General features: G+C 42.0%; 1 protein-coding gene across 4 annotated transcripts in view; it reads right to left on the reverse strand.

Moving 5' to 3' along the window:
• Positions 1-27,994, reverse strand: part of LIMCH1 (LIM and calponin homology domains 1) — a 173,805-nt gene that overhangs the window by 109,838 nt on the left and 35,973 nt on the right. For all 4 annotated transcript variants that reach the window (XM_035326214.1, XM_035326209.1, XM_035326208.1 and 1 more), the window contains exon 2: positions 196-266. In XM_035326214.1, the coding sequence (XP_035182105.1) occupies positions 196-266 (71 nt within the window). The remainder of the gene's footprint in view (positions 1-195; positions 267-27,994) is intronic.

Genomic DNA, 27,994 nt, shown 5'->3' on the forward strand with positions numbered 1-27,994 from the left:
AAAGCCTGTTTTCTTTAAGCCACATTTCAATCCTCACCATAACAATAGCGTCGGCACTGAACGGATGCTGCAGTGAAATACCAGTATGCACAATGTCAAAGCTTGCAAAAGGAAACCGACAGACATACTCGTTAAAATTCATTTCATCTATAATCAAGAATGTATTCAAGGCTCAAAACCATAAGTGTTACTTACTCACACAGAAGAATGCCGTTTTCTAACCCAGAACGGAAGTCTTTCTCACCAAAACTTCTGCCTGTCACTTGCTGCAAAAAAGTAGGGGGAAACAAAAGAGTGGCATACGTTAGAAGGTGTGCGCTTCAAGAGCAATTCATAGCATACAGTTAAAGCATCTGCTGCACATGAAACATCTGAACCTCACAGGCATTGCCAAAGAGCTAAGTTGTGTCCATCAACCAGGTTCTCCTTCCCATTTCACTGAGCTATTTAACCCACCAAACGGAGCTATTTGCTCTGGCCAGTGCACTTACAGATTCTAACAGAGATGCTGCTTAGAGGCAAGAATATCCAGAAACAACAATGAAACTTCAGTGTTTTTAAAACTACAGAGTGTTTTTATAATTTTATCCTAATGCAGTCTGAATTTTAGAACTACTGTATTTAGACAAACTGTGGTTTTTCTGATTTTTTGCAGCTTATTAAAAATTTAGTGTGGGGTTTGAACTTTTGGCCTTTAACCTCTCGCCTTGACAGAATAAGCAAATCCAGCTGGAAGCACTCTCATGAGTTGTGGCCCCTCAGCCACACACCACCATACTCCTCGCCATATGAAATGACATTTCACAGCATGAAGTCAGCTGTGAGCATGAACACAAACTTGGTGGAAGCTCAAGTTCTGGTACGTACTCATCCCTCGCAGGGATGCTGGGACCCAGCGGTACGTTCTGCATTACAAGCTCTTAAGCTCTCCTCTTAGAGTTGGACCATCCAGGAGCCATCTAGGAAACCTAATCCTGCCTGAGGGTGCAGGATGCTAGAGGCACGACCGAAGCCCTGCGCGTGACTCACTACCCTGTTGACAACAGCTTGCCACTCATCCTCAAATCATTCTCAACAGATGATGTGCTCAGCTGAAGGTATTACCAACAAAAATGTAAAAATAGTTGTTATGTTTAGAGAGAACTGAACAGAAACAAAACAAACCAAAACAAAAGGGCTGCCTTGTTTTCAATTGTCCTCCAGGAGGTCTTCTCCTCGCCCAGCCAAAACATTGACCGGATGCTTACAGAGTTCTCATGGCTTGCATCCAATCTTTCAGCAAGACCCTTGCTCTGGGTGTTGCCTCCACCATAGAAGAATAGTGGCTTGGGGACACATCTGTCCTTACGTACCAGTTTTCTCCTTGCTGTTCCATTCAGATACAAGACCGTTCCCTCCCAGTTTCCTGTCATGAAGACAGCAGTTTATAAAAGCTGACAAGTTTGGCACTTTCCCACGGGATTAGTGGCTGTACTAGCTTCGCAAACTCTGGTTGTGGCTACACGCAGCCTTAGACAGAGGACAACACTTTTTTGGAATTAAAATGCAAATACAAAGCCTAAAACCTAATCCCCCACTTAATTGTAAGAATATTGTTTTTTCCATATGAAGGAGCTTCTCCCACAAACTGGTATGACAAAACTTTACACCCCCCCCAAAAAAGTCAAAAGTCACATTTTATTCGAATGCATGAAGTAGAAGAGGGCACTGGGTCGCCCTCATGCTTCAGCAGAAACCAGACACAATTTTCCAGAAGAAAATGGTCTCTGATCATATAAGCTATCTCTAATCATAGAGAATCATCTCTAATCTTGATCGGCTGGGAGAGAAGGGAATCACGACAACGTAACCATTAGCATTTGGGATGAATGATAGACTCAGCACATCAAAATTGACATTTATTTCATCCACAGAATCGAGTATGGTAATAAAAAGGAATAGGAAAAGCTATTTTGTAAAGACTTGACTCACAGAGGAAGAGCTCTGTGCAGGAAAAAAAGACGACGACAGTCATTTTATTTCCCTGCTCAACCTAAAGCAACATCAAACGTTGTAGCTGTGGAAGTCAATCTTCTCATGTGTTTGTTGAACATCTGCATTCACCAGGGAGCAGTACCAAAACTGTGAACACAATTGAAGTAAGAATCGACCTGCCAAAAGCTCTCCCGTGGGTATTGCTGTTGTTACTGCTGGTGTAGGAAGGCTGCATACATAATATCTGGCTGCACGAATAACATCGTGAAATGCAAATGCACAGCTGGAACAACAATTCATCTAGTAAGAGGTACAACAAGAACTGACAGCAGGTGAGGAAAGACAGGAAGGTCTAGAAACAGTGCGTGTCTGTTTAAAAAGGAACTGGAAGTAAATGAGGCATGGAAAGGCTTGTGCCTATTCTAGAAGCTCCAGCTGCAGAGGGGAAACATTCATCAGCTACAAGTCTCCTGATTTAGCCAATTAAAATGTATAACAAGTGCATCAGAGAAAGGCTAGAAACTAAAAATAAGACTGAAGATGACATTATAAATGTCAAAGATTAAAAAAAAAAAAAGTGTGCAGAGAGGAGCAATAAGCTGTACCATTTTTTCCAAGAGGAACTTGGAGCATTTCTTGGCATATGCACACAGGTATATGCATGCTTACACATGGAAAATGTATGTTTAATCATGGTATCACAAATCCATGGTGTGTTTCACACGCCTATGTCAAGAATATGATCTGAGCACAGTTCTGTGCCCACTGGTTCATCTTCTTACACATCTGGGAATAAGCCTCCAGTGACTGCTGGACAATACCCCGAAAACACTGGCATACAGAGGGCATTGTTTATGCTGCCGCTTCTGTGCTTTATTGCTGAGCTTCACTGGAGAAAAGAAAGCTGTAAATCTGCAGCCAGGTACAGAAAACTGGAAAGTGGGAGGAGCAGATTTCTATCCCATCAGCTTTTGTACTATGGAGAAGTGGTATTCAGACCTGAGCCATGTCACAGGTACGGACAACATATTTAGGCAGGCCAGGAGAAAGCAAGGTATACTGAAGAGTTACCTATTCACTTTTGCAGTGTCAGCACACTGTAGTTTTCTGTAGCACAGGGGCCCAAGAGTTAGAGCTAAGCAACTTAAAGGAAAAACACAGCTGTATCCTGCTAATGATTTCTAAAAACAAACAAACAAACAAACAAACTGCCACTTCTTCAATGTTTTATAAAGCTGATGGGAAAAGAGTTGTCTTTCCATGTCATCCTGCAATGCAAAAATAGAGAACAGAAGTGAAGCACAGTTTCACTAATAATAAACACAATTTATTATGGTGTTTCATTTACGTAAGAAGGAATTGATTTTTATTCATCATCTGGATGATATTTTCTTCTCTAAAAAGCTGCAAATGTCTTCATCCAGGGCAATTATTTCACTGCTGGATGTGTTTCTCAGTTTCACTACCACTTGGCAACCCAGAAAACTAAAGCTAAAATGAGTAATAAAAGAAGTATTAGGAGACTAAACCACAGCACACTGGCTCTCCATCACAAGCTTATGGCAAGGGCTCTAATATGTATTTATACACAGTAACACTTCTTCTATACAGTATTGTTGCTGATTAACTCCTTTGTTCCTTGCAGTTACGCATGCCACTACATCTATGTCATCATGCATGGCTGTCACCCAGCCACTAACCAGTGCCACATTACACAACCCTGTTTCACCAAGTGTCAGTTCGCTTTGTTCTCCTTGCATTTTGTGTTGCTGCTGGTCCTTCATGAGACGGAGCTTGCAAAGCCTCTGGTGGAAAAATAGCTTAAGGGCATGGAAAATAAAAGGTGACAAATTAGTGAGCAGATGCTGTCCTCAGGTGAAATTTATCTCAGCCAACAAGCTACAAGTAGATGAATAAACATCAGGCCATCAGGGACGACACTTTGAGAACAGCTAGCCTGATTTGCTGGATGCACATCTGAAAACAGCATGTAAAGCAGTGAACAAAAATATAGACACAGCAGGGGGAGGTCTTTGTCACTCGTTACACATTTTGGAGAGCTTGAGAAGCATGACAGGAAAAAAAAAAAAAAAAAAGGAAGATTTTCAAGAAGTTTGGTATGCTGTTCCTTTCTTTGTACGTAGGTACGCTGCATTTCAATTTTGTGCAATCACTCCACAATCCATGTCAACTTTTACTTAAATGAAGAAGTCCACCCTGCTACAAAACTAGAAAATGTACTGCCTTTACTTCAGAGAGATGTAAAAGTAGGCTTAACCCATAATAATCACATGTATATAAATAGGAAGCACTGGATCATATAAGTAACAGGCAACACAAGCCACCAAAAGATGATATAGGACAGTTTTTAGGACATCAGGATTAGGCACTCCTGGAGTACCAAATTCCTACTTCTCCACTTCCAAAATTACATTTGAGCTAATAACACAAATATGCCAATTAAATTCCTTTTTCACCGAGAACAGATGAGAGATTTCTGAACTAAACAACACTGATGAGGCTGAGGTCTGTTTTACATTGGTGGGCAACGACTGCAGAGAACTGCCGTGACAGCGCAGCAGGACTTGGAGAGCCTTCACTGGATCCTGTGTTTGATGCTTTTACAGCAGAAGGATTTAAACTCTTAAACTTCTGTCAATATAAGCCAGTCCTGAACAGCCACATTACAAGTATTAGGAAGCTAGAATCTAGCACAGAAACATGGTGTGAATTTCTGTTATCAAGGACAAAAACAGCGTGGGCTCAGATTGCCTAATGTGGCCAGCAATGAACCACCTGAAATTTTTGTGGTACAGAGCTTGAAAATGTAAAGAATGCATGGGAGTAAGGGGAGAGATTTCACACTTGAGTAGCAAGATTAATCTGTAAAGAAAGCACTTAATATTATTTATCTTTAGATCTTCCACACACTGGTTATTTAACTTCAAGTGCAATTTGCAAAGTTAACTAGCCATGCTGAAGTCTCCTTTGTTCTCCTTTTCCCCCTGCTGTTTACCCTCATCCTATTCTTTGAAGTGACACAGAGCTGACTTGCTCTTTATCACACTTCATAGGAACTCCATTTTTCCTTAGCAACAATAACATAAAACATAGGATATCATATTCCCTCTGTTTGCTCTAAAATCCCTTCTGCCACTACCCCGCTGTCAGTTGGGTTAGCTGACAGGTTGGTGTCAACATGGGAGAACGATGCCACTGACACAAACATGCCCCCAGCCCCTTTGGTGGACCCAGTTCTAAGTCCTCACACGGAATGACTTCTTTGCTATAGGGCGATAATCAGTGCCTTTTCCATGAAGGCAGTGACAACTAAAAGCCACCATGGCTGATTTTTTCATGCCCTTCGCCTTGTTTAGTGAGCAAACAATACTAAGAATGGACACACGTACTTATACTTAATGCATACACTAAAAAGAACAGATCCACTTAGTACTTCGTTTAACCTGTCAAAGGAAATACAGAAAGAGGAGTAAAACAGCTGCACCAAACTCCCACTCCATCCCCGTTCCTCCTATTAAACAATTTTTCCCCAAGAGGAAGAAAACAGAGCCCCACTTACACCCCAGACAAATCACAAGGCCACAGAGCAGCATTGCTTTGTTGACTCGGCCTGGAGCTTAGTGGGCTGCTGACAATCCCCCCTCGCTGCTTCATAACTCACCAACGGAGAGAAGAGATCTGCCTCCGAGCACCTGCACTATAGCTCTGCCTGCCGAACGGCCAAGAAACGTGGAGAGAAGATGACTGCAGGCAGAGGAGGCTTATTGCTGCTGATAAAGCACAGGCATCACGATCCCCCTTTAACGCACCACGGCCATCAGCAACTATTACCTACCCAAGGCTTTAAAGTTAAATCTGGGAAGGTTTTGCTCTCACTAATCCTGCCCGTCACCAGAGCTTTCCGCACAAAAATTCTGCAGTGGTAACAGCAGTATTATACATATGGTGTTGCCATACATTGTTTGGATTTATGATCACACAGAGCCGCACACATCTCTGCCAGCGCATCTGGTAGTATAATCCCAGCTGGCTGGCAAACTGCTAAGGAGTGTTAAAATTTCACGATAGAGTAAATCAGTCTTCTTTTTAATCTCCCCTCCCTAGCTCTGTTTGTATACATGCCCAGGTGTGCTGCCAAACGTAGCAGCCTTCCCTTAGGGGCAGGGTGGGACAGAAAACATTTCATTAAAGGCTGAACGCTTTGTGGAGAGCAAAGAGTAGTGAGAACGAACTTAAAAAGCTACTTCCATCAGACTTCTCTTGGCTGCAGCGCAATTCCCAAAAGCTTCACCTAGCAGCAGGTCATCTGTTACATCAAATTTGTATTTGACAGTCAATAAATTGCTAGTCCATCGTTGTCTTACGGGTAACCAGCTTCTTATCTGTACTTCAAGCAGTATTATCAGAATTAGATACCAGCTGACAGATATGACAGAACACTCCAAGATACCTGGTTTCAATAAGTGGTTCAGTTCAGGGTTCTTTTTATTACTTAAAAGAAGAAAAAATAAGGCATCTACAGGAAACACTTATTTCCTGTGTTGTGGGATCCATCATTTATTTCTTAGTTTTAACATGAATTAAAGAAGGGGGGTTGCAGGCTCTTGCACATAGATTTACCAGTCAGATGTTTGCCATTTATCCTCCTCCTTTATTTGGGAGAATAAGGAGGAATGAAGTATTATTTCAAGGAAATAATTTCTATTTGATGGTAGCATAATGATATGTTCTTTAGCTCTGTACTGCTTTCTTTAAACACGCAACCCCACGCAGGTCAGAGGAGCAGAGATCGGGAGGAGCACGTACCACATAGGCCCAACAAGTGCAACACACACACGACAGCAGTGCGGGATGCACCTCCTTGATCCGAGGCCCTCATTTAAGCTAATCCTAGCCGTTCCCACAGAGCCTGGCCTCACTCCACTTCAACGTCTGGAGGAGTCATCTTTTTGGCGGCTGACTAGGTAAATTGAATCCCTTTTTACTACTGCACAGCCCATTCCACTTCAGGGTGAACCAGTCCTTCCTGGAAGCTCCTAGCTGCACCTTTGAAGGGAAGAGGAGCAGATGACTAATAATTACTAGCTCTCATGAACACCTTCCAGGCTTACCTTTCCCCAAGGTCTTGTTATTTTCTTACCCAACCAGGCTAAACAGTCTGCTCATTGAAAAATGAAAGGCTGAGAGAAATTATTACGAATTTCCCAGCTTCTTTATTATGATTCCCTAGGACTTGCCACATACAAACACCTGCATTGCCTTCCTACTGTCCCTCTTTCAATGCATGCAGAAAAAAGTCTGCATAGTGAGCTACTCTCCAAAGCAAGAGATACTGATTTAGCCTTTATTGTTTCCCTAGCGTGATGTTTCTTAAAGGTGGAATTGGTTTTGATAGAGAGAGAACTCGGGCTCTGGCTATTGAACTCAGTGTATCTGGCAGCCTAAAATGCCAGTCTCACTTTATTTAAAAAAAAAAAAAAAAAAGTTAAAGCTTTTTTAGAAAACGCCTGAAGAATTTTTCCTTTGCCTCTGGTTGCTTACACTAGCAACTGTCCAACAGAACGGGAAATCAGGTTTCTGGGCATCACTGAAAGGGCAAGGAGCTAACAGACAAAACTCAAACCCACTCCAAATGCATTGTAACGCCCTTTTCCGCCTGCGGCATCTCACAGGAGCAAATTCACAGACACTTGAAAAACCACTCCTCCAAAATGCATGCTACATTGCATCATTTACATGTTGAAACCGAAACAGCTGCTAATAAAACCCTCTATTTTCTCTCCTCCAGCTTTAGAGAATTTAGGGCTTTAAACACTTCCGATTCAGGACTGTGTGTCAGCTAATTACAGCTGCAGAGACGGAGCGAAACACAAGTAGCAGCTTCCTCACTGAGCTCAACGTCTTGTCTCTGCCTCAAAGCAATGAAGAGATCAACAGCTCTGTAGGAGATGAAGGGATCACTGCAGTATCTCTAACCTATTTTATATTATCGCTGCATGTATGTGTTACAAAACCATTCTGCTACTTTTGGACAAGCAGGTTTTTGACACCAGTGCATTGCTTTGTGCCGGGAACATGCATCTTGGCAGACAACTTCAAGACTGCACACACGTAAAGCTGGACAGAGACAGGAAAACGAGAAGCTGCAAGTATAGAGGCCCAACACCAGAAGCACTTCAGCTTGTCATTAACCTCTGTCAACAGACAGACTACCAGAGCTCAGTAATTACTGAGCAGTCGCAATGAAAAATGTCTGCCAGGAGACACCAGCTTCCCTTTTTGAAGAAATCAGATGTTCACCTGAGCCAACCATTAGTGAATTTAACCAACCATTTACAGATGACACTTTATGTCTTTAGGTCTCACAGGAGCCTCTCAATTGCCACTGATGAGCATCACTAGGCACCAGTCTACCTTGAAGCTTTTAAATTTAAAGTCATATCAAGACAATTCCATATGTAAAGTGTCCCATTTACAGTCTCTAATTTAAATATATATATAAAAGTACAGCTTAGCGAGACATTTTAAGATCTGACCTGATTCTCTTGACAATAGGCCTGGAAGCCCAGAGCAAGCAAAGCAAGAAACTGTCTGTGGGAAATAAGTCATTTTATATTGACAGAGCTGAAAAGCTTAGCTTTATCTACTGTCAGTGTACTGCAAAACACTGGTCCTTCCAAGTAAAAGGGAAAAGGGAAAAACAACAGTTCTGAGAGCAGTATCTGAGCTCCTTGGATGCTCCCTCCAAACTCTGGGTCATCACTTGGCAGGATCTCCAGCAGTAACAGAACTGCGTGCCATAACTTTTCAGTCACTTGCAAACAAAAACACAGAACTACCAGCTTCTAAACAGGAAAAAATGTGCGTTTCAAAAACCATGGAATGCAGAAAAATGATCCCCTTTCCTGCAGAAAGAAGGCTGACCTTAATTCGGCCATACAATTTCAAGGCCTTCATTAGTAGCACTCTGGAAGTAGATTTGTTATTAAGCTAAGTGTGCTTTTGTTCCTGCCTCTATAGAGACAAGCTAAGGGAAAGCATTTAGGCTCTGAAAGCTTTTCCAGCTAAGCCAGTTTTTAAACACCATTTGGCCACCGAGCAAGGGTGGAGCTACGTTCCCCGTGCTGTGGGGAGCAGCGAGGGCCTGCTGCTCCCTCAGGGCTCGCAGCAGCTGGGGGTGCGCCCAGCGCAGGCCGTGTCCTCCTTGATGGGGCCTGAGCATGGCGGGCCAAGCCGGGTGTCGTAACTAGGCCCATTCGCAGCACCTGACGTGGCAAATCGATGAACTGGGTCTGGGGTATATGCATAGAGTCCAGTCAGGAGCAAAAAGGGACAGGACTGGGGACACAGCCGCAGTGTGGGTCTAAAGTCCATCCAGATAAAGACCCACAGAAGTCAGTGAGCATTCAGTGAACCCTTGAGCCATTCTTCAGAAAGCAAAACGCAGCCCTAAGTCGGGCTCCACTACGAGTGGATGCTGCAGGTTGGACAGAGAGGGGCCTGAGCTAGAGGGCTTGCCCTGCAAATGCCACCTCCATGCCTAGCTACTCCGCATCTCCAGATGCTAGCAGACATGGTAATACTGCAACCCACAGGCAGTAATTGGTTCTCAAAGACCCTCTGATTCACTTTACCTATCATATAGCAATAGAACCCCCCCCCCTTCTTCTACCCTCACACCCTATATGAAAACCGGAGAGGATGACACACCCACAAAGGGAATGCTGCCATAAGGGAAGAAGCAAAGATGAGAAAGTAAAGGAATAGAAAGGTATGGTGAAACAGAACAGCCATTTCTCTCCAAAGTACAATGGCATTACAACCAAAATGGAAAGTCTACTGAAGCTTCTTCTAGTCAAGAAAACTGTTTTTTCTGTTCTCCTCAAATCTGCTCTATGCCTCCAGTGTCCTACACCCCAAGAAGCCCTGCAGAAGGAAATGACAGCTGCCATTACTGCTCCAGACTAGAGAAACAGTTAAGAACAGCTAGAATCAACTCATGTTTTTGAGCAAGTGTCTTTCAAAGTGGACGTGATTCATCAGTAGACTTGGCTGCCTTAAATAGAAAACAAAGTACTTTATGGTTTCAAATGACTGTGTGTTCTTCAAAATGCACTTCCTAGGGCAGTGGCCAGCTTAGACAAAACTAAGAAAGAGAACCTCCTTTTCCCCTGACTTCTGCAACATTTGCTTCCTTCTCCTCCTCTTCCCAACCCCCTAAAATTACGTTTTTCCCAGCTGAAGACCATTTAGACCTATCTTCCAGCAGATTGCTCCCAAAGGAGATGGCCATCTTGCAGTGTGTAATGAGCACTAGAATTGAAAGACATTTTTCATTCATCCTGTTTAGCTAGAATAGGGCAGCTCCACATAGGTACTGATACAGTTTTCTGGTGAATATAATTCATAAATCAGTATCGTTGTCCCCCTGCAATGATAAACACACCACTTAGAGATCGAGAGCATCAAATCAGGATCCATTTACAAGGCTGCCCCTGAGATACAAAACGGCAATGCTTCTCAGGGTAGATTGCTGCTATTTTCTCCCCTGCTGCTCCAGATACAGGGAGTCTTTGTTTGTAGGACATTGAGAACAGAGCGAGAAAGGGAGGAGGATTGATGATGCTTACAACAATAACAAACACTGCTCTTTTCTATGGCGAGAACACCTGCTGCCTCCATCAGTTCAGGCTCATCCATTATGCAGCATGCCAGCAGCGACGGCTCCAGAAGCACCAAGGCCACAACAAACCTGACCAAGGAGCAAGGAACGGATCGAGCAACCTCACGTTATCAAACAAACAGGCTACCCAAGCACTCAGTCTCTTCCCTATTTAGTGCTGTGTGAATACTAGGAAGATTAAGCATCTGGTTCAAATACAGACAGAGGAATAAATGAAATTGCCTTCAACGAAGTTTGTCAATTTAGCCTTGTAGTAAATAGATTCCTGAAGAGAGAAGAAAACCCAACAACCATTCTAATTGCTGATACTTTTATTTTTACTCTTAGTGGAAACCATGTAAGGTCTTAAATGGATTGAAAGGAATGTAATTATTTCAACTGTAATGCTTTAGTAGTGGAAAAGGACCCTATTAAAAACATGCTTAACATTTCCAATCCAAACAGTAAGAACTGCAAGTCTCGAAACATTTGCTACCTTTCTACAATTCCAAAAATCTTTTGAGTTGGCCACTTTCCCGTCAGACATCAGGCTTGTCCCATGAACATTTTCATGCTTCTCCCACACCGTCGCCTCCAGAGGCAACTTCAATGCTACAATAAACCTGCAGCATTGTCAGGACCCAACACTGCAAGGTATCTTTAAATGGTAAGTGCTGCAAAGCAAAGCACTTTTCAGAAATAATTCACAATTTTCAGCTGTCAAAAAGAAAGGAAAAAGCATGACTGATTAAAGTTCTTTGTCCGCAGATTGGTTTTCCAAACACCTCCAGAAATTCACATCCAGACAGCAACCTTTCCCAGATCTGAAATAAAAACAACCACCTAAGGATCTTGGAACTATTCATTAATTCACTCCTCATACAACTATATAAAATGTAATATAAAATTTCTTTAAGTTACTTTACTACTTTGATTAAATCAGACTGTTTTCAACTTTCACATATCGTTCAAATAGCAAATGAAATTAAAGACAAATAAATATCATCAACTTTATTCCTATTAAAAAGCACAAGGGTATTGCCAACATTATGTGGCACTCTTCAGTAGTATTTCGCTTCCAAATGTGGAGGAACATTACTGTTCCACCAACAGCAAAATGAGCCAGAACTGTTCACAGAGGGTCAAAGCAATTAATAACCTCACCTGCCAGAACAAGAATCCCTGCCTCATCTACAAGCACAATTAAAAACAACACTCAGAAAGATTAAAAAAAAAAAAAAAAAAAAGAAGAAGAGAGAAGAAGAAGAAAAAGAAACCAAGACTACTACACATTTAAGTAATACAGATATTCTGTGTATCAGCCAACATTTTTTGGACAACACTGCAAAACATTCTTTTGGGAAGGCGTTCACTTATAGGAAATCGTATTTCTCTCCCCTTGTACTTTATTGTGAAAAGGTATTTGCATGACAGCAGGAGCTTTGTTGTTCAGTTCGTATGCTCATACAGTCCTTTTAATCCTGCCCGTTTGTAGGTGCACCAAAGCCACATTAAAATCTAAAACAATACCACCTGTGATGTTTTAAAAGCCAAAATTCAGGAAGAATTCAAAGCTTCTTTCTTGCTGGCTAAAATTAAATTTTTCTCTCGTAACCAGCTGACTCTGATAGGTGCAAATTCTAAATCCCTTGTTCTAAATATTGCCCAGCTTAGGCTGCAAGAAGCAGTCACCTGTGGCAAGGTACCAGGAACAGCTGTCTGATAACAACCTGCCATCTGGAATTAAGGGCAAGTGTTTAAGACTTTACATGAGAAGGGAAAAACAACAAAAAAAAAATCCTGATTTCATGAAAACATCCACTTACAGAGAGAGACAATGCAATTTCTGAAGTGCTTGTGAATGCACCTCCTAGCTTTTCAATCCAGGGCTATGAGCAGAATATGAAAGTGTTTACATGGAGCTGGAGAAGCCACTGGAAAACCAAGGTTACTTTGCCAAGACTGATCTGCTGATACACTTGCAGCCACCACCTGACTTAGCTATGCCAGTTAATCTGTATTAAAAAGTAATTTTTCTTCTGGTATCAATCCTACCATTACTGTTTTGGTACATGACGAGAGGCACCAGGTATCTGAGCTGGCTCTTTTTAGCCAAGACAGGAATACCAGCACACTCTCCAACCATCTGCTTTTATCATCCGCTGCAAAGGTTGGCCAAATAATTGTAAGTCTAGCACATTTGTAGCCTTTTGCACACTCTGCACTCTGACTCCATGCTTTAGAGAACTGCTAGAGGTTTTCTCCCCATTAGCTTGCAGCGATACTTCTTTATACTCATCCCTCTTTGCCTTTTATACCAAGATTTTTACCCATCATTAATAAAGGGAGGTATTTTTCCCTCAGCCACACAACAGCAGTGGGTACAAACATTTAATAAACCAAACACCTACATGGGAGCAAAGGAATTTAATAAAGGCATGTTAAAAAGGAGAAAGATAATCCTGCTGCTGCTTGGCATGGTGGATGGCTGGAAAGGTGTAAAGGGGAAGGAAGGGAGGGCAAGCAGGGGCAGGTGTCCTTGTTGCATGGTGTTGCATCACATACATTTTGTGCATATCGCTTTCCAATGAAGTCTGGGCATGAACTTTCTCTGCTCCCTCAAAGTTTGACTTGGGCTAAAACAAGAGGAGACGTGAAGATAAAAATGAAGTTGCAGACAGAAAGTCCTTTAGCCATTTGGAGCTACACATAAATCCTTTTGATGCAGGTTATCTCCAGACAGAGAAGCACAGCTCCTGAGTCCAAAAATTGCAAAACCGATGTTTGTCCAAACATTAGGAACACAAGAGGGCTCACAACATTTATTCTAGTTGTTTCTTTTCTATCTTCATGAGCTGACACTGTAAAACTACTCAAGGCATTTGCATTAACACAAATTAAGCAGGATAACCAAACTATGTCTCAAGAGTTAGTTGTTTCTTCTTACTGCTTTTCCGAAGAATCATTATATAATGGAACTAAATTGGATGTCTATTAACATGAAAATACAGATTCAACATCAGAAAAAAAAATATTTTGTACATTTCACATCCAAACCACAAGCCAGCAAACACTAGAATTTTCTCCAAGACTAATAAAAGTAAGTTACTTTGTGGTCTTTGGTTACTGGTCTAAAACCAGATACATTACTTTAAGACTTTGTTTTTACGTAGCAGGGCTTACAATTTAAACCAGACAGCAAATGAAAATGAAAATTTGGACAACTGAAACCTGTTTTTGAATACTGTTTAGCATTCCCTCCATCTAGGTTTGAATTGCTTCTTGAACTGCTCCACAAAACCACATCCTGTCCTGATTCAGTTGTGCCATTTTCTCCCTCATCCTCTAAAGCTTAGTGCCATACGAGAAAACTGATTTGGGCCACTTTTGAGGGACCTGAAGCAAGAATTGGTAGAGACAAACTGCAGAGTAATTGCATTAGTACCACCGATTTTCACATTTTAGTGGCATTCTTTTTGGCTCTTCAGATAACAACATTCATTCCAGCTTTGTGCAGGAGGAGGAGGAAATGGAATGGCCCTGTCTATAGCCAAAGTTAAGAAGTGATATTGAACAGGCCAACTGAATTAAAAAATATGCTCGTCCCTTGCTACATCACCAACAGATGGTAATGTCTTTTGCAGAGCTCTTAACTAAAAGCAGGCCATTACCCCTAGGTGCCCAAATCTGCCATTTGTTTCTTCTATAACAATTTGCAAGATAACCTTTTAGAAGTTGAGCAAGCTGAGCAGAGGTGTTTAGTAACATGAAAGGTAAAGTCTTTTTAAAGACTTGTCCAGGGAAAGTCAATGAAACACATGACAACACAGTACCCATAAACTCCTGTGGGTGATTTACTCTGATGAAATAAACCACATGTGGAAAATGAGGAAAAAAAAAAACAAAACCACAAATATAAACAACAGAAATCCAAGCTGATGCATTTAGGTGAGCTGTCACAATGCTGTGCGAAGGAGATGAAACTAGAAGAGCATACACAATGTTTATTCTTTATGCTTAATGTTAGCTCACAGTCCTTTCAACTTCACGTCCTTTCAAACACCTCTGGCGTGCAGCGGCCCCCCACGTACCATCTCTCCTCTCAGTGCTGACCATGTTGCTATTACAATCACAATAGCACATTTACACTGATTTGCCCAGTTTTGTACACTAAGAGTAAGAAAAAATATTTCCACTCAGGAGCAGAAAGTAATGTCTAGCTAAATATCGCCTGAGCTTCTAGTTTGGTTTCTCATTCCTTTTCAGTTAGGCGTGTATTATTTGATCCAAAGGCAATAATAACCATCCCAACAGCTATTCAGATTAGTGTAAACTAAGCCACTCAGCTCTTGATAGGGAACTAGCTTTGCCTGAACCAGCTCAGCTCTGTGCAGGTCCTTTCTGCACTAGAGTTGGAGAAGGTGCTACTGTCTGCAGCCAGCAACTCCCGTACACTCCAATAAGGTTGAGCTTTGCTTCTTCTGTAAGTGCCCTCAGACAAACAAAATCCTTTCTTTGTTCCTTCCGCTTGTAGTAACAGGAGTGACCAGATGGGAAAAATCAACCAAAGGTTTTCCTGATTATATCAATTTTATTACGAACAGCTGTTTTTCTCCTACTCATCACTCTATCTTGCACAACTTCTCAGTGGCCTTACGCACACAATCATTTTGCATTTATCTACGGTCTATTATTTTTGTAACTATCCCTATAAAAGGCTTTTAAATCTTCATATTGTAGATGTGCATTCATTCAACAGCTAAATACATCCAACATTTCACCAGATTAGAGGATCTTTCCAGCTAACACATTTTACAGGTTTTATCAGTTTGCAAATTCAGAGAGCAGCCTCACAGGGACTAACACTTACATGTCTCACAATCAAAACAAACAAAATCATCAGTCCTTAGAAGATATTTAGTAAACAAAACAAGGTGTGTGCTGACTGCAGAATTAACATAAACAAATGCCACCAAAATTATTTTTCCCATACTTCAGAAGTCAGCACTATCTCCAGAGTCTCAGGAAGACAGCACAGCTTGAATCCCTGCTCAGTCGCCTTAATGACAGGTGATCAGTGCCTAATAAAGGACTCAATGCTAGTACCTCGCAGAATGAAAAAAATCATAATTTGACCAAGTCACAGAACAAGATACTAATGAGGCTGTTTGTAATTAGCTTGGGAAGAAAAAAAGAAAAAAAAAAAAAAAAAAAAGAAGAAGAAGAAGAAACATCAGCAGTAAACCTGCCAGCTCTTTGGCTAACTGCAACCCCAGAGAGCCGGAGGGAGATGAGAAATACTGGCACCAGCTCCCCGTGTAAAGGCTGAGGGTGTGAGAGGAGAGGAAGTGGAAAGGGAAAGGGCAATAGTTTCACAGCCCGTTCCACCACTATCATCTGCAAACTATCTATACACATTAGTGAAACAATTAGATTATGCTGCTAACAAACCTAGCAGCCTGCACTCATGTCTGTGATGTGTGTGCACTAAACAGGTCCGGATGCACACTGGCACACAGCTGACTTGAATCAAACATACGTCTCATTGGTATCAGTGGCTGCCACCTCACAGCTGCGTTAAATAATGATAATAACAAACATGCCGTATTATTTTCATATTCACTCGATCTTTAAAGAAATGGGTGGCAAATAAAGCAAAAAATTCTGATGAAGTTGATTGGTTTTGAACATTGAGCATAACCCACACAGAATATTTCTGAAGGAAGCTGTAAAATAAAAACAAATTTAAATTTTAAAAATGTGTTTGGAAACATTTCAGCTGCTTTTCTTTTTAGTATTTCCCATGTAACTATTTGTGGTTTGCTAGGAATTTTTTAATATTCATTTGATTCAACAAACAGACGCCAAAGCTTCATCTCAAAATTCTGCTTAAGAGTTTAATTTATTTTTAAAAAGGAGCTAATAGGCTCTAAATATCTAACTCTTCTTCAGCAAACAGCCCAGAGACAAAAACCAGCCAAAGGCCAGATTTGCTAAACATGTATCTATGAAATTCAGATTAAAACAATGCTTCCTGCAACTAATACTTTTTCTGTGTTTCCCACTGGGCTCAAAATTCAGTCTTTTTGCTATTGGGACAGTGGGATTTTTTTTTTTTTTTTTTCTGTAAGTAAAGTGTAGGAATACCCAGCTGTGCACCTTGTAATCTACACAGAGCCACACTAAATGCATGCATGCTCTGGGTAGGCTATTCCTCCCTCCCGTGCCCCAGTTACTCATATAGCCAAGGCATGAGATAAAAGCAGCTATCTGATGCAGCAGTTGGGGAACAGGGAATTCCCTGTCACACTCAGCCTGAGCCAGATGCCTGCACCTGCACCACAGCAGCCCTCTCGGTTACTGTTCAGCCACCCCAACTCAGCCCTGTGTCCTGCTGGATGGAGACCTCGGCTGCATCGCCACCGCTGCTGCTACTGCTCCTCTTCCCAGCACCAGCTGCTGGAAAACACTTTGCAGTCACTCCCAGGCCAATTCTGAGGGTCCTCAGTGAATTCTTGAGAAATGTGAAACCCAGCGGGAGGAAAAGGACAAGCATGACTACTAAAACAAGTCCTCCTGGAGTTGTGACACTAAAGGCAGATACCGGTCTGGCTTGTAGCTTGGCCACCAGCTGTTTAGCTGAGACAAAAAAAACTCATCACACCAAATGCATCGTACAAACCCAGCAACTGGGCCAGGAATCTCTCTCTCTCTCTTCATATGCAGACTTTTTTAAAATGAATGTTATCTTTGAGGTTAGCTATTTAATCAGTATATTGTTTTATAAAGCAATACACCTCTCACCAGCCTTTAAAATCTAATTATTTTTGTGGACCACTCTCTCACCTCATACAGTTACTTTGCACAAATAAGGCCACCCAATTTGAAGGTGTAGGGACTTGAATAATAGAGATGGAAGCACTTTTTTACAGTGAAAAACTGCTCACAACTGTCAGATAAGTAGGACACACACACACAAGGATCAGGCTAGTAGTTCTGTAAGACCAGACGCAATACTTCCTCAAATGTGCTCTTCATTAAAAATAAGTAACTTCTGAAAACTGGCTATTTATCCATATGTTCCCTACAACTACACAAACAAATAAGAAAGCTTTCTGTACATTTAGAGCTAAAATTTCTTTCTCTGTATAGAATATGATGTTTATTTTGTTGTAAGAAAATCACGTACAGCTCAGAACAACCTAATCTCAGTTCCTCGGGATCCCACTAGTCATTCTGAAAAAAATAAATAAGAAGCAAGTGAACAGCACAAAATACATTTCATGCACCGATTTGCATTTGCTATCTCAGATATTCTTTCCAGAGATGTGCTATTCTCCAAAACCAAACCAAAGAGACGGCACCTTGTTAAACCTGCATTAACTTGGCAGGAATGCCTGAGGCGCGGCCTGCTGGGCTTGGCACCGACCGATGAGGAGAACTCGCCCCGTCAGCTGGCATTGGTGGCCGGTGCTGCTCGAGTCAAGGCAGAGGACAAGCATCCTGGCTTGTACCAGGAACAGTGTAGCCAGCAGTACCAGGGAGGTGATTGTCTCCCTGTACTCTTCTCTGGTGAGGCTGCACCTTGAGCACTGGGTTCAGCTTTGGGCCCCTCACTACAAGAAGGACATCGAGGCCCTGGAGCGTGTCCAGAGAAGGGCTACGAGGCTGGTGAGGGGCCTGGAGCACAAGTCCTGTGAGGATCGGCTGAGGGAGCTGGGGGTGTTTAGTCTGGGGAAGAGGAGGCTCAGGGGGAGACCTTACTGCTCTCTACACATACCTGAAAGGAAGGTGTAGGGACCTGGGGGTCAGCCTCTTCTCACACGTAACTAGTGATAGGACCAGATGGAATGGCCTCAAGTTGTGCCAGGGGAGGTTCAGATTGGAAATGAGGAGACATTTCTTCTCAGAAAGAGCAGTCAGGCACTGGAAGGGGTTGCACAGGGAGGTGGTGGAGTCATCATCCCTGGGGGTGTTCAAGGAAAGGTTGGACCTGGTGCTTAGGGACATGGTTTAGTGGGTGATAGTGGTGGCAGGGTGATGGTTGGGCCAGGTGATCCTGAAGGTCTTTTCCAACCTTAGTGATTCTATGATTCTAAGAAAGCGGCTTTTAAAAATTGAAGTATGTGTAAATTGCTGTCTGTTTCCTCCTGTCCCTTGATATATGCTTAGAGGTTGAATTTCACTGGTCTGTGCTTCCAACCGAAGTCACAAAAACCTTGCAGTTGCAAGCTCCATGATACAGGAGAACAGTCCTTATGGCTGAAGAAAACAAGCCTACACACTTGTTCACACAGGGAACGTCTGCCTAAGCAGTCTGTTCATTCTAGATCAGACAAAACCCAACCATATAAAGACATATCTACAATTTCAGTGACTGCATCCATGAAGTCTCATTGTTCTGTTCATCTTGAAAAGATAACTGATTCTACCAGATTTAAGGCAGAGTAACTGATATCCATTCAAGCGTCCTTAGTCCTCTCCTCCTTATCTTAGATTGTTGTTGTTATTTTTTTTACGTTTTTATCTTACTTTTTCTCACCAATGTGATTTCAGGTATTTATGATACCACAAATATTGCTGGAAGACAAGCCAGCCCTTAATCTACTCACATCCATTTAACACAAGCTCTCACAAATTCATGATGGTGGCTGTCTGATAGTGCTCCTTAGCAGAGACATACCAAGTAGTCAGATGCAGAACATGAAAGCCATAGGCTAATTTACAATTCCAAGCAAAGAATAACTCTCTTTTCACCCTCCCCTCTAACTATCAGGTTAGTAACTGTATGTTTTGCAACTATTTCACACAATTTGTGTGCTGACAGCATCTTTTTGTTCCTTTACTAGGTGTACACAGTGTAAAAGACTTCAGAACTTCACATCTCACACAGAAGGTCTCAGCCTGGCTGGGCACACTCTGTCCTCTCCAAAACATTTAATGCAGAAGGCAGCACTGCAAGAGGTACTCTGTCCATCAACCTGCTTTTCACACTACAGAGCAAAGCTAAAAGGATTAGGGGATTTTAGCAAGATGCCGAGTTACCTACGATTCATGAACTGTGATATTTATTTCCTCAACAGCAGTAATAAAAGGAATAAAGCTATGCTACAAGGGCATTTTCATCTTTCTGAGCCTCCTTCATTAATGAAATTAATCATCCTTTATAGTAGGGTACAATGCCAGCTGCTCTTGCCAATATCGTACAAGCCAGGGACATGATTTTAAAACTCTGTGACCCTCCACATCTAGCACTTGGTCATTATTCAAAGGGCATCCATCTCATCCCTTCACCATGCAGACTGGGGGCGGGGGGAATGCGTTGCTCTTTTCTTCTGCGTTAGAGACTTTTCTGCTGGAGGAATGCTAAAGAAATGCCATTGTTCTCATCAAGCACTCTGTCACATCATTCTCTTAGACAAAGTCAATCTTGTGCTCCTGCCTTAGCTTGCAGAGTAAACACTAACACATCCCAGGTGAGGGTGCCTTCTAAAACATGCAAGTCTCTGCAAAATGATGGAATTGATTCCGAGTAAGTCGGGTTTGTTCTGTATTACACATTTATACTAGAACAAGCCATATTTCTTGTAAAAGACTTGTCATTTGGCATGTAACACCAACTGCTTTATTCAGTTTTCTCCAATTAGCAGAGTTATTTTCTATCCAATTAAAAGAACAGGGTACATTTAGTCTATGGACCATTCTAGCACACCAAACAAAAGTCTTTTGTGATCAGTGAGAAAATTCACAGAGAATGCATACAGCATAATCATTTTGCATTATGTGTGAAATTCCACATCATTAACCCCTTAAGAAACAAATCTTCCACACAGCTCCTCCATACAGAGCTTCAGACAGGTCTTTCTGATCCACACTAAAAGCAAATTGGCTCATCATCTAACGCAGCCGCTTGCCCACTGGGGAAACAAAAGCGAAGAGAGGTCTGTGTGTGTGTGGTAGGCAACAATCACACTCTGGGAGACAAAAGCACAGTTGTGAGGCAGAAAATGCTGTTTTTAGAACTTACTGTGGTAACAAGTAAATGTGAAACAAAAAGGAAAAGGTAACTTCACCCCTCAACAATCAAAAGCCAGTTGACCAGCTACTGAAAAGTCTTGCCCTGTGAAGAGTCAGGAAATGAAGGGTTTATAAGGCTATCATCCACAGGCAGAAGAAATTGGAAAGAAAGCCCCCGGAGACATACTTCCATAATCAATCGATTGAAATGGTATTCAATCGATTTTTACACATACATAGTATCTTTAATGGCTGTATATTTTCAATGATACATCAGAGGTGGACTATTTCCATTTTCCCATTGGAACTAGTGCTAATAATGCTTTAATGAGTCTGGGGCTAAGATGTCCCCTCTTCCTACATGGCAATGGTAATAGCCTATATATACACTTGTGAGTTCTGTTTTGCTGTCATTTTTTTTTCATTCTTTATCAGAAGAATCCTGGCAATGCTCACTTCCAAACTACCACCTCCTCACCCAGAGAAAAGATTTCTACTCTACCTCATTCAGTCTCCTGTTGTTGCGACTGAAGAGCTATGTGACAATAATGAAGAGTGAGGTACATTTGGATCTGGGAGGATTATTTAAGTCAAAAGATGATGCTAGCACAGGAACAAGCAGGTATACATCAGTCATAGCTGCATCTAGGTTGGAAATTAGTGTTTCCATGGAATTATTCAAATGCTACTCAGCAAAATCTTCATAACCACATTGCTTCACTGTTCATTATTACTTTTAAGATGAATTTGACCATCTTATGGTTTTATAGAATTACATGCCCCAGCTGCCTGTACCAGCGAAGGTTTCCACACACCATCATCTTCTCTAGTCCTGTATCCTAAGGCTTCTGTGCTGCAGTAGGTGTCCTCTTTTGTAACTGAGGGAGGATACCGTGCTAGAATTTTAAAGTTCTTGTGCTAGAATTGCATTCTGAAGCACAGTCAACTCCACGGTAGAAGAAGGCCTAACAGGTTCGATATGCTAAGAATATGACCGATCCCCCCAAATGACAAGCAGCAGTTATTTTTGTTCTTGAGCAGCTTTATTTCACGTAACTGCCCAAGGGCACTGAAATGTTTAAAAAGGCAAGGATGAAAACTCAAAACAAAGAATTAACAAAGCTGTTTTCAGTACCATGTTTAGATATCGTGCAGTAAGCCTGGAGTGATGCCACGCAACAAACAAGATCAATACTGAACAGCTGCCCTTGTGCACTGAAGGTCATCTTGGACACTGAAAGAAACAGAGACTGCTGAAGAAAGTCTGCGATCATGTAAGTAAAGATCACAACCTATGCTGCATCTTAGAAGTAAGACTGGAAGGGTCACCTAAATACCAACACCAACTTTTGAGTGCTTATCTTCAAACTGCCTCTACATTTTTAAAACTATTTTAATTATTATTACAATTCATGTACAAATACTGAATATAAGTCCTCAGAGGAATGTATTAGCTGTGACATCTTATTGTCATGTCCACAAGCAAATATTGCTGGATCTTGTTTGAACCATGGTAGAATTTGCACACAGAAATCTAAAGTTTTGTATTTATTTCTGTTTTAGCTGCTATCATGCCCAGAAATTCAGTAAGCCCTAATAACTGTAAGCTATATAAGGAAAATGATTAATTCTTTGTAATATCTTTGAGAGCAGTTCCTAAATAGTTCCCCAAATTATTCCAGTGTGGAGTGCTCCTAGTTTCAAGAAAAACCTTTAGGGTTGTTCTGAAGTTCTAGGTGAAAAACCCTTGCCTAGAACAGGCAGGTAGTTTAGATACTGAAACAAGTATATATGAACTACCAGGGACGTCATCAATTCTACATCTGTTCTGTTTCATGAAGGACAAAAAGTGCTGTTTGGAAGAGGGATGTGAAAACAGTCTAGGTTGCCAGATCTTAGATATTAAAATTTTATAGAATAGGTTGTTGAGAAAAATCCTGCTCCAGGCAACTCTAATGAATTGATTTGGGGCTTTATATAAAAGGACCAGAAATGGCGTGCACACTGGGTGAAGCTCAAGACGCAGATTTCTAAGTTGATAAAACAAGGTTGTGCTTCAGGCAAGTGGTGGAAGAAGGAACAGCTGAGGAAGTACATACCTTCAATGCACTTTGTGTCCCATTTTATAACAAATAAAACGGTTTATGGATCACTTAGTATATGAAATCACTTTCACACTTTACAGAATCAGATTACAGTAGGCACCACAGTCTCTCTGCTTTTAAATACTTTGGGCCTCATCCACGGGGGAGAGATGCAGAGAGGAGGGTTACTGCAGTCCCTAAAATTTTATCAGGAAGATCATTAGGGAGACAAAAGGCCGATGTAGTTAGATGAAGGAAAGTCTCTATTGCAAAGCTGCACACTCCAGCTCACAGAAGAACTCCGTAGCCTTGTCTGTGCCATCAACTCAGCCAGCTGAATTGATGGTAAGAATGCGCTACTCCAGCGCTTGAAGAAAATCTTGCGTCTCTCACTAGTTCATGCTAGTGCACTAGTGATCTAACATACGCAGCAGCTGGATAAACAGAGGTTTGCACTGAACATAAAGATTTCTTTTGATTTGTAATGAAAACCATCACTGGCCATCACAGCTCACCTGCCACAGAACCAGTAATAGTTTTAAATGTCAGGCATCAAAGAAGCCTAAGCACGGAATATAGTCAGAGCTCTGGCACTCGTGCCTCTTACGACACATACTGAGCACAGAAATACTTCCCACTTTTCCACATGTAAGACTTTTCATACCTGCATTGCAGACCTGACTAAAGCATGATCCAAAAACAATATTAGCCCTAAACGGAGAGGTTTTCTTCACGAGGAAGCAATAACCCTCCTTAAAAGGAAAGTGTTCTCTTCCTAGTTCCTTTTTCTGGGGTTCTATTAAAAAACTGACAATTACGGGTACTTGACGCCTTCAGCCAGCTGTCTCTCCCTCAGTGCCTCCTAAAGGCTTGTGTGGACAGAAGCCAGAGAATCCATGTTGTGGTCTCTATGTTCTCTCTTGTCTTCGCCTTCTGCCTCCCCAAGCAGGTGTCCCTAACAGCACCAAGATGTGCAGAGTAGCTGTGAAGCTTACGCAAACTTAGCTAATGATAGCGATAACACAGAGCATGAAGTTAATGACCTGAGCAAGCCAGGATGCAGTCCCATGTGGCCTTCCATTCAGCCCTGCACAATCTATTAGATGCATTATGCACAAAAAAAAAAAAAAAAAAAAAAAAAGGAAAAACACTGCCACACAATCACAGCCGGTTAGCAAAATACACAATGTCTCGTCAGTGGATGTAAGAACTAGCATGCAGTGTTACGGACACTGCTACGTGAAGGGCTGCAGACACTTGCATGATGTACAGTGGAGTAGAGTGCAAAATCCTACGCTCTAAATGCCTCATGTGGAGGAAGCTGGACGACTGCCAACGGCTGTAAGGAAAGAAGAACAGGCGTGGGATCTCAGAAGAAACAGTAGAAGTGTATTTGTATGTGGTGAGGTGGATGGTGATGAGCCAGCCTGAAAGCCTGCAAACTCCCTCACAGAAACCTATGTAGCCAGAATTTTCTTAAATCCCTGCAGAAAGATACAAAGAACTTATACACGAAGAACTAACCTTGGTCCCAGTATTGATCTATAGAGGAACACCATCAGTAAGTGACTTAAAACTACAGATCACTGGCCCTCGAGTCCAGACTGTTTTCCACCAGACCTCCCACTCAGCTGATCTCTCTCCAATTTATATTGAAGAACACTATGGGAGACCATGTCAAAAGTCAAGGCAAACTACATCTATGGCACTCCTCTCAGGCATTGAGCCAGTTACCTTACCACAGAAGGTAACCAGGTTGCTCAGCCATAATGTGTACGAGAAAATTGAGGCTAACTATTCCAAATCTTTTCCTTTTTTTTTGTTTGCCTATGAACAGCTTTCAGGAAGACCTATTGCTGACATAACCTTCCTGGGGACTAAGGTGAGGCTGACCTCCCCAGGTCTCCAGCTGGCCCTTTGTGAAGACTGGCCCAACATTTGCCAGTTCCAGCCACCACGGAGCTCTCCCAGTTGCCATGACCCCTCAGTGACAGAAAGCAATCTTCCTTCCACTGCCAGTGTACTGCAGAAGACCTTTTTGTTGCTGTTCGCATCCCCCACGCATCTCAACTCCAGCTCAGTTTTGGCCTTCCCAGTTTGGTCCCTGCACACCCAGGTAAGGTTGCTGTATCCCTCCCAGACAGCCTGCTCCTTCTTGTTTTCACCTTCCCTACTCTTTGCTTGCATTCCCTACTCACTGGCAGCTGCCTGACTTCCTGCATTCAAAGTGGAAGAGACAGAAATGGAGTTGAGGAGATTGTCCCTGAAGAGCAGCCAGCTCTCCTGGGTCCCTCTCCTTCAGAGCAGCTTCCTACAGGATACCTCCTACCAGCTGCCTGAACAAGCTGATGTCTGTTCTCCTGAAGTCCAAGGGTGTTCCTCTACTTTTAGCTTTCCCTCCCCTGACAAATTTAAACATCACCGTCTTACAGTTGCTGCTGCGAAAGCTCTCACCAGCTACCGCATCCCAAACCCATTCTTCCTTATTATGGCAGAACCGCTCCACTTGTCAGTTTGTCCAGCACCTGTGTCAAAAGGTTGGGAAGCAACTATTAGGGGTGCGGGCTGCAGCTCCCAGGCAATGCACAATGTCACCATCCAGGATATATGCAGGTGTATGACTATACCTGTAAAGATGGAGTGAGCTGACAGTCAAAAAGCACATTTAAAAGTAAGTGCTCTGGTATTGTTCTTACACAATGCAAGAACAACCAATTGTTTAGAACACAGAGGACCAAACCCACTGAACTTCCAGGGCACAGCTTCCAGCATGACTTCCAGAGAGGTCTGAGGTACCACCAGCAACCATCTGAATTCCTACGAAGCTGAAGAGCTTAAGTGCACCAGGAATATGCACTGATGTCAGTCTAGCTTTTCAGTATTCTTAAGAAAACGGAAAAGGAAGAAATGAAAGAGGCAGTCATAGGATTTGACAACATAGTCTTTGTTTATCGTTTTGAGGATCTTGATCTCCGGCATACATGGAATTTTCAGAAGGATTTGACTGTCACGAAGGGAAACAGAGTCCAGATGTCCAATACTCAAATAACAGAGCCTGTGTGCAGTTGTTGAGGAATCAGTGAAAGAAGTCTGGTGCATTTATGTTCAGTTTGAATTCTGAAATATTGTTGTCTGATGAGAAGGCTGTACGAATGTTTGGACTTGGACAAAAGAAAGATCTCTGAAAAGCTGGAGAATACAAATAACCTGCTCTAGGGCTAGACTAATGTTCAAGTGTGTTTGTATTTGCTCGATTCTTCCTAAGGTCAAGCATGGATCAAGGAGGGGTTAGATATGAAAGTCATCTGTTCTGTGAGCAGATTTTTTTTTTTCTATTTTTATTTTTTAAACCAGGAATCCTTTCTTTCAGGCTTTTCAAATGGCTGAGTTATGAAATCCCCCCAGACAAGCTATCTTGTCTGCTTGGCCACTCTTACTGCCATGGGTCATACAGCAATGGTTCAAAAAGCCTCCAGAAGGCTGCAGCTTTTTAGATAGCTACCTATAAATTTGCTTCGGTTTTGGCCTTCATGGACAACACTTTCGAGTTTCCTAGGTTTTTACTCCCTGCAAAACCATCTTACTCTTAGCTTGGAGCAGACTGTTGAAAGCCATATGCACTATGGCTTTTTTCAGTGAGGCTTTATATCTGCACTTCTGCTAGTCTACAGAAAAAACCCTTCTGAAGAGAGACATTTGCCAAGACTATTTTTCAATGACCTTCCCAAGTATGTACTGGAAGCCCCGGCCATACCTAGAGCTTACTCTCCAAGAGTAGAGTCAACATAAAGGTGAGAAGTGAAACTTCATACCATACTCACTAGGAAACAGTAGGAAAGCTCAGAATCCTCCAGCTTGAAGAAGCAGACCCAACACACATGCACTCTGTAAGAGGACTCTGGAGCAGCTATGCACAGGAATAATCTTTTACAGTATTTTGCTATTTCCCAAGCTACCTTCCTGCTGCCCAAAGTCACTCCACACTTACAGTCCAACTGTAAGTTGAAAGCAGACTGCACAGACAGCAGTGAAAAATACTGAGAATTTCAAGAATGCATAATCTTTACTGACACCTGGCAAAATAGTTGTTAGTACTAAGACCTGTAAATCCTTGCCAAAGAGGCTTAAAAATAAATAAATAGGGAACTTTAGTCATCTGATCTGCATTTGCAAAATTGCTGTGGGAATTGTCCCTGTTTTCTACATAGCATTATGAATGTTCTGTCAGGCCCACAGAATCCCTACAATTTGGGTGCAACTCAGGAAAAGAAGTGTAATAGGAAGGAAAAGAAAAAAAAAAGAAAACAGCACTGAAAGAACAGAAGAAATGATTGGAAAGCTTCTCATCAGTAAGATGCCCAGTAACTCAGCTAGACTGCAGCACAGCCCTGCATCAATGTAATTACTATTGTGCAGAGCTGGCAAGATTTTTAACACAGACACCTTACAAACATCTCAGCATATGATAGCACTTCAACGTGTCCTTGCTCTTTTGTTGTGAAACTGATAATACCTTCCTCTAGGACAGAGCCAGACTGCAACTTACATCCCCCTTCCCCCTTTCAGCACCGCACATGTGGGAAGAGTTTTCATTAAGGTCATAGATTATAAGAGATAAAGCTCTGTGCATCTGTGAAGGTCCATCTGTATTCATGACAACACTGTTCTGTTCAGAGGGTACTTAGCACAACTCACACACAGCCTCCCTCCTCAGCAGCATCTCTGCACAAGGAGGGATGGAAAGAGGTGGCCTTACTTTTCCCTAGTGATGGTTCTCCGGCCCTTATCTTGCACAACTTTCTCTAGCATGTAGTATTAGTGAGTAGTCTGCAAAACTTTCCAGACCCATTTAAAAGCATAATTAATCTTGCAAATAAATGTGCAACCATAAAACTCCCACAGAATTCATATTGGGATTGATGAAAAGGCATCAAGGGGAGTCAAAAGTCTACCCAAAAAGAAAGGAACTTTATTCTAAATTTTCCCCTTATTAATACTTGTGTAAACATAGGGAGAATTTTTGGACCAGATAAGAAACAGCTGTTATCACTGATTGCTGATACATATAGACAGAGAGATGGTATTTTACCTTAGGAATCATGCTTTAATCTCTCAGCTTCACCTGTATTCACTCCGCAGTGTTATGAAACTCGTACCTTTGGACAGAATTAAACACAAGCTGGACAATATTGAAAACTCCTTCCATTATTATTTAAGCCTACGAGGACTCCAGTTT

This window comes from Oxyura jamaicensis, chromosome 4 (genome assembly GCF_011077185.1).
Source record: "Oxyura jamaicensis isolate SHBP4307 breed ruddy duck chromosome 4, BPBGC_Ojam_1.0, whole genome shotgun sequence".
In the NCBI taxonomy this organism is placed as follows: Eukaryota; Metazoa; Chordata; class Aves; order Anseriformes; family Anatidae; genus Oxyura; species Oxyura jamaicensis.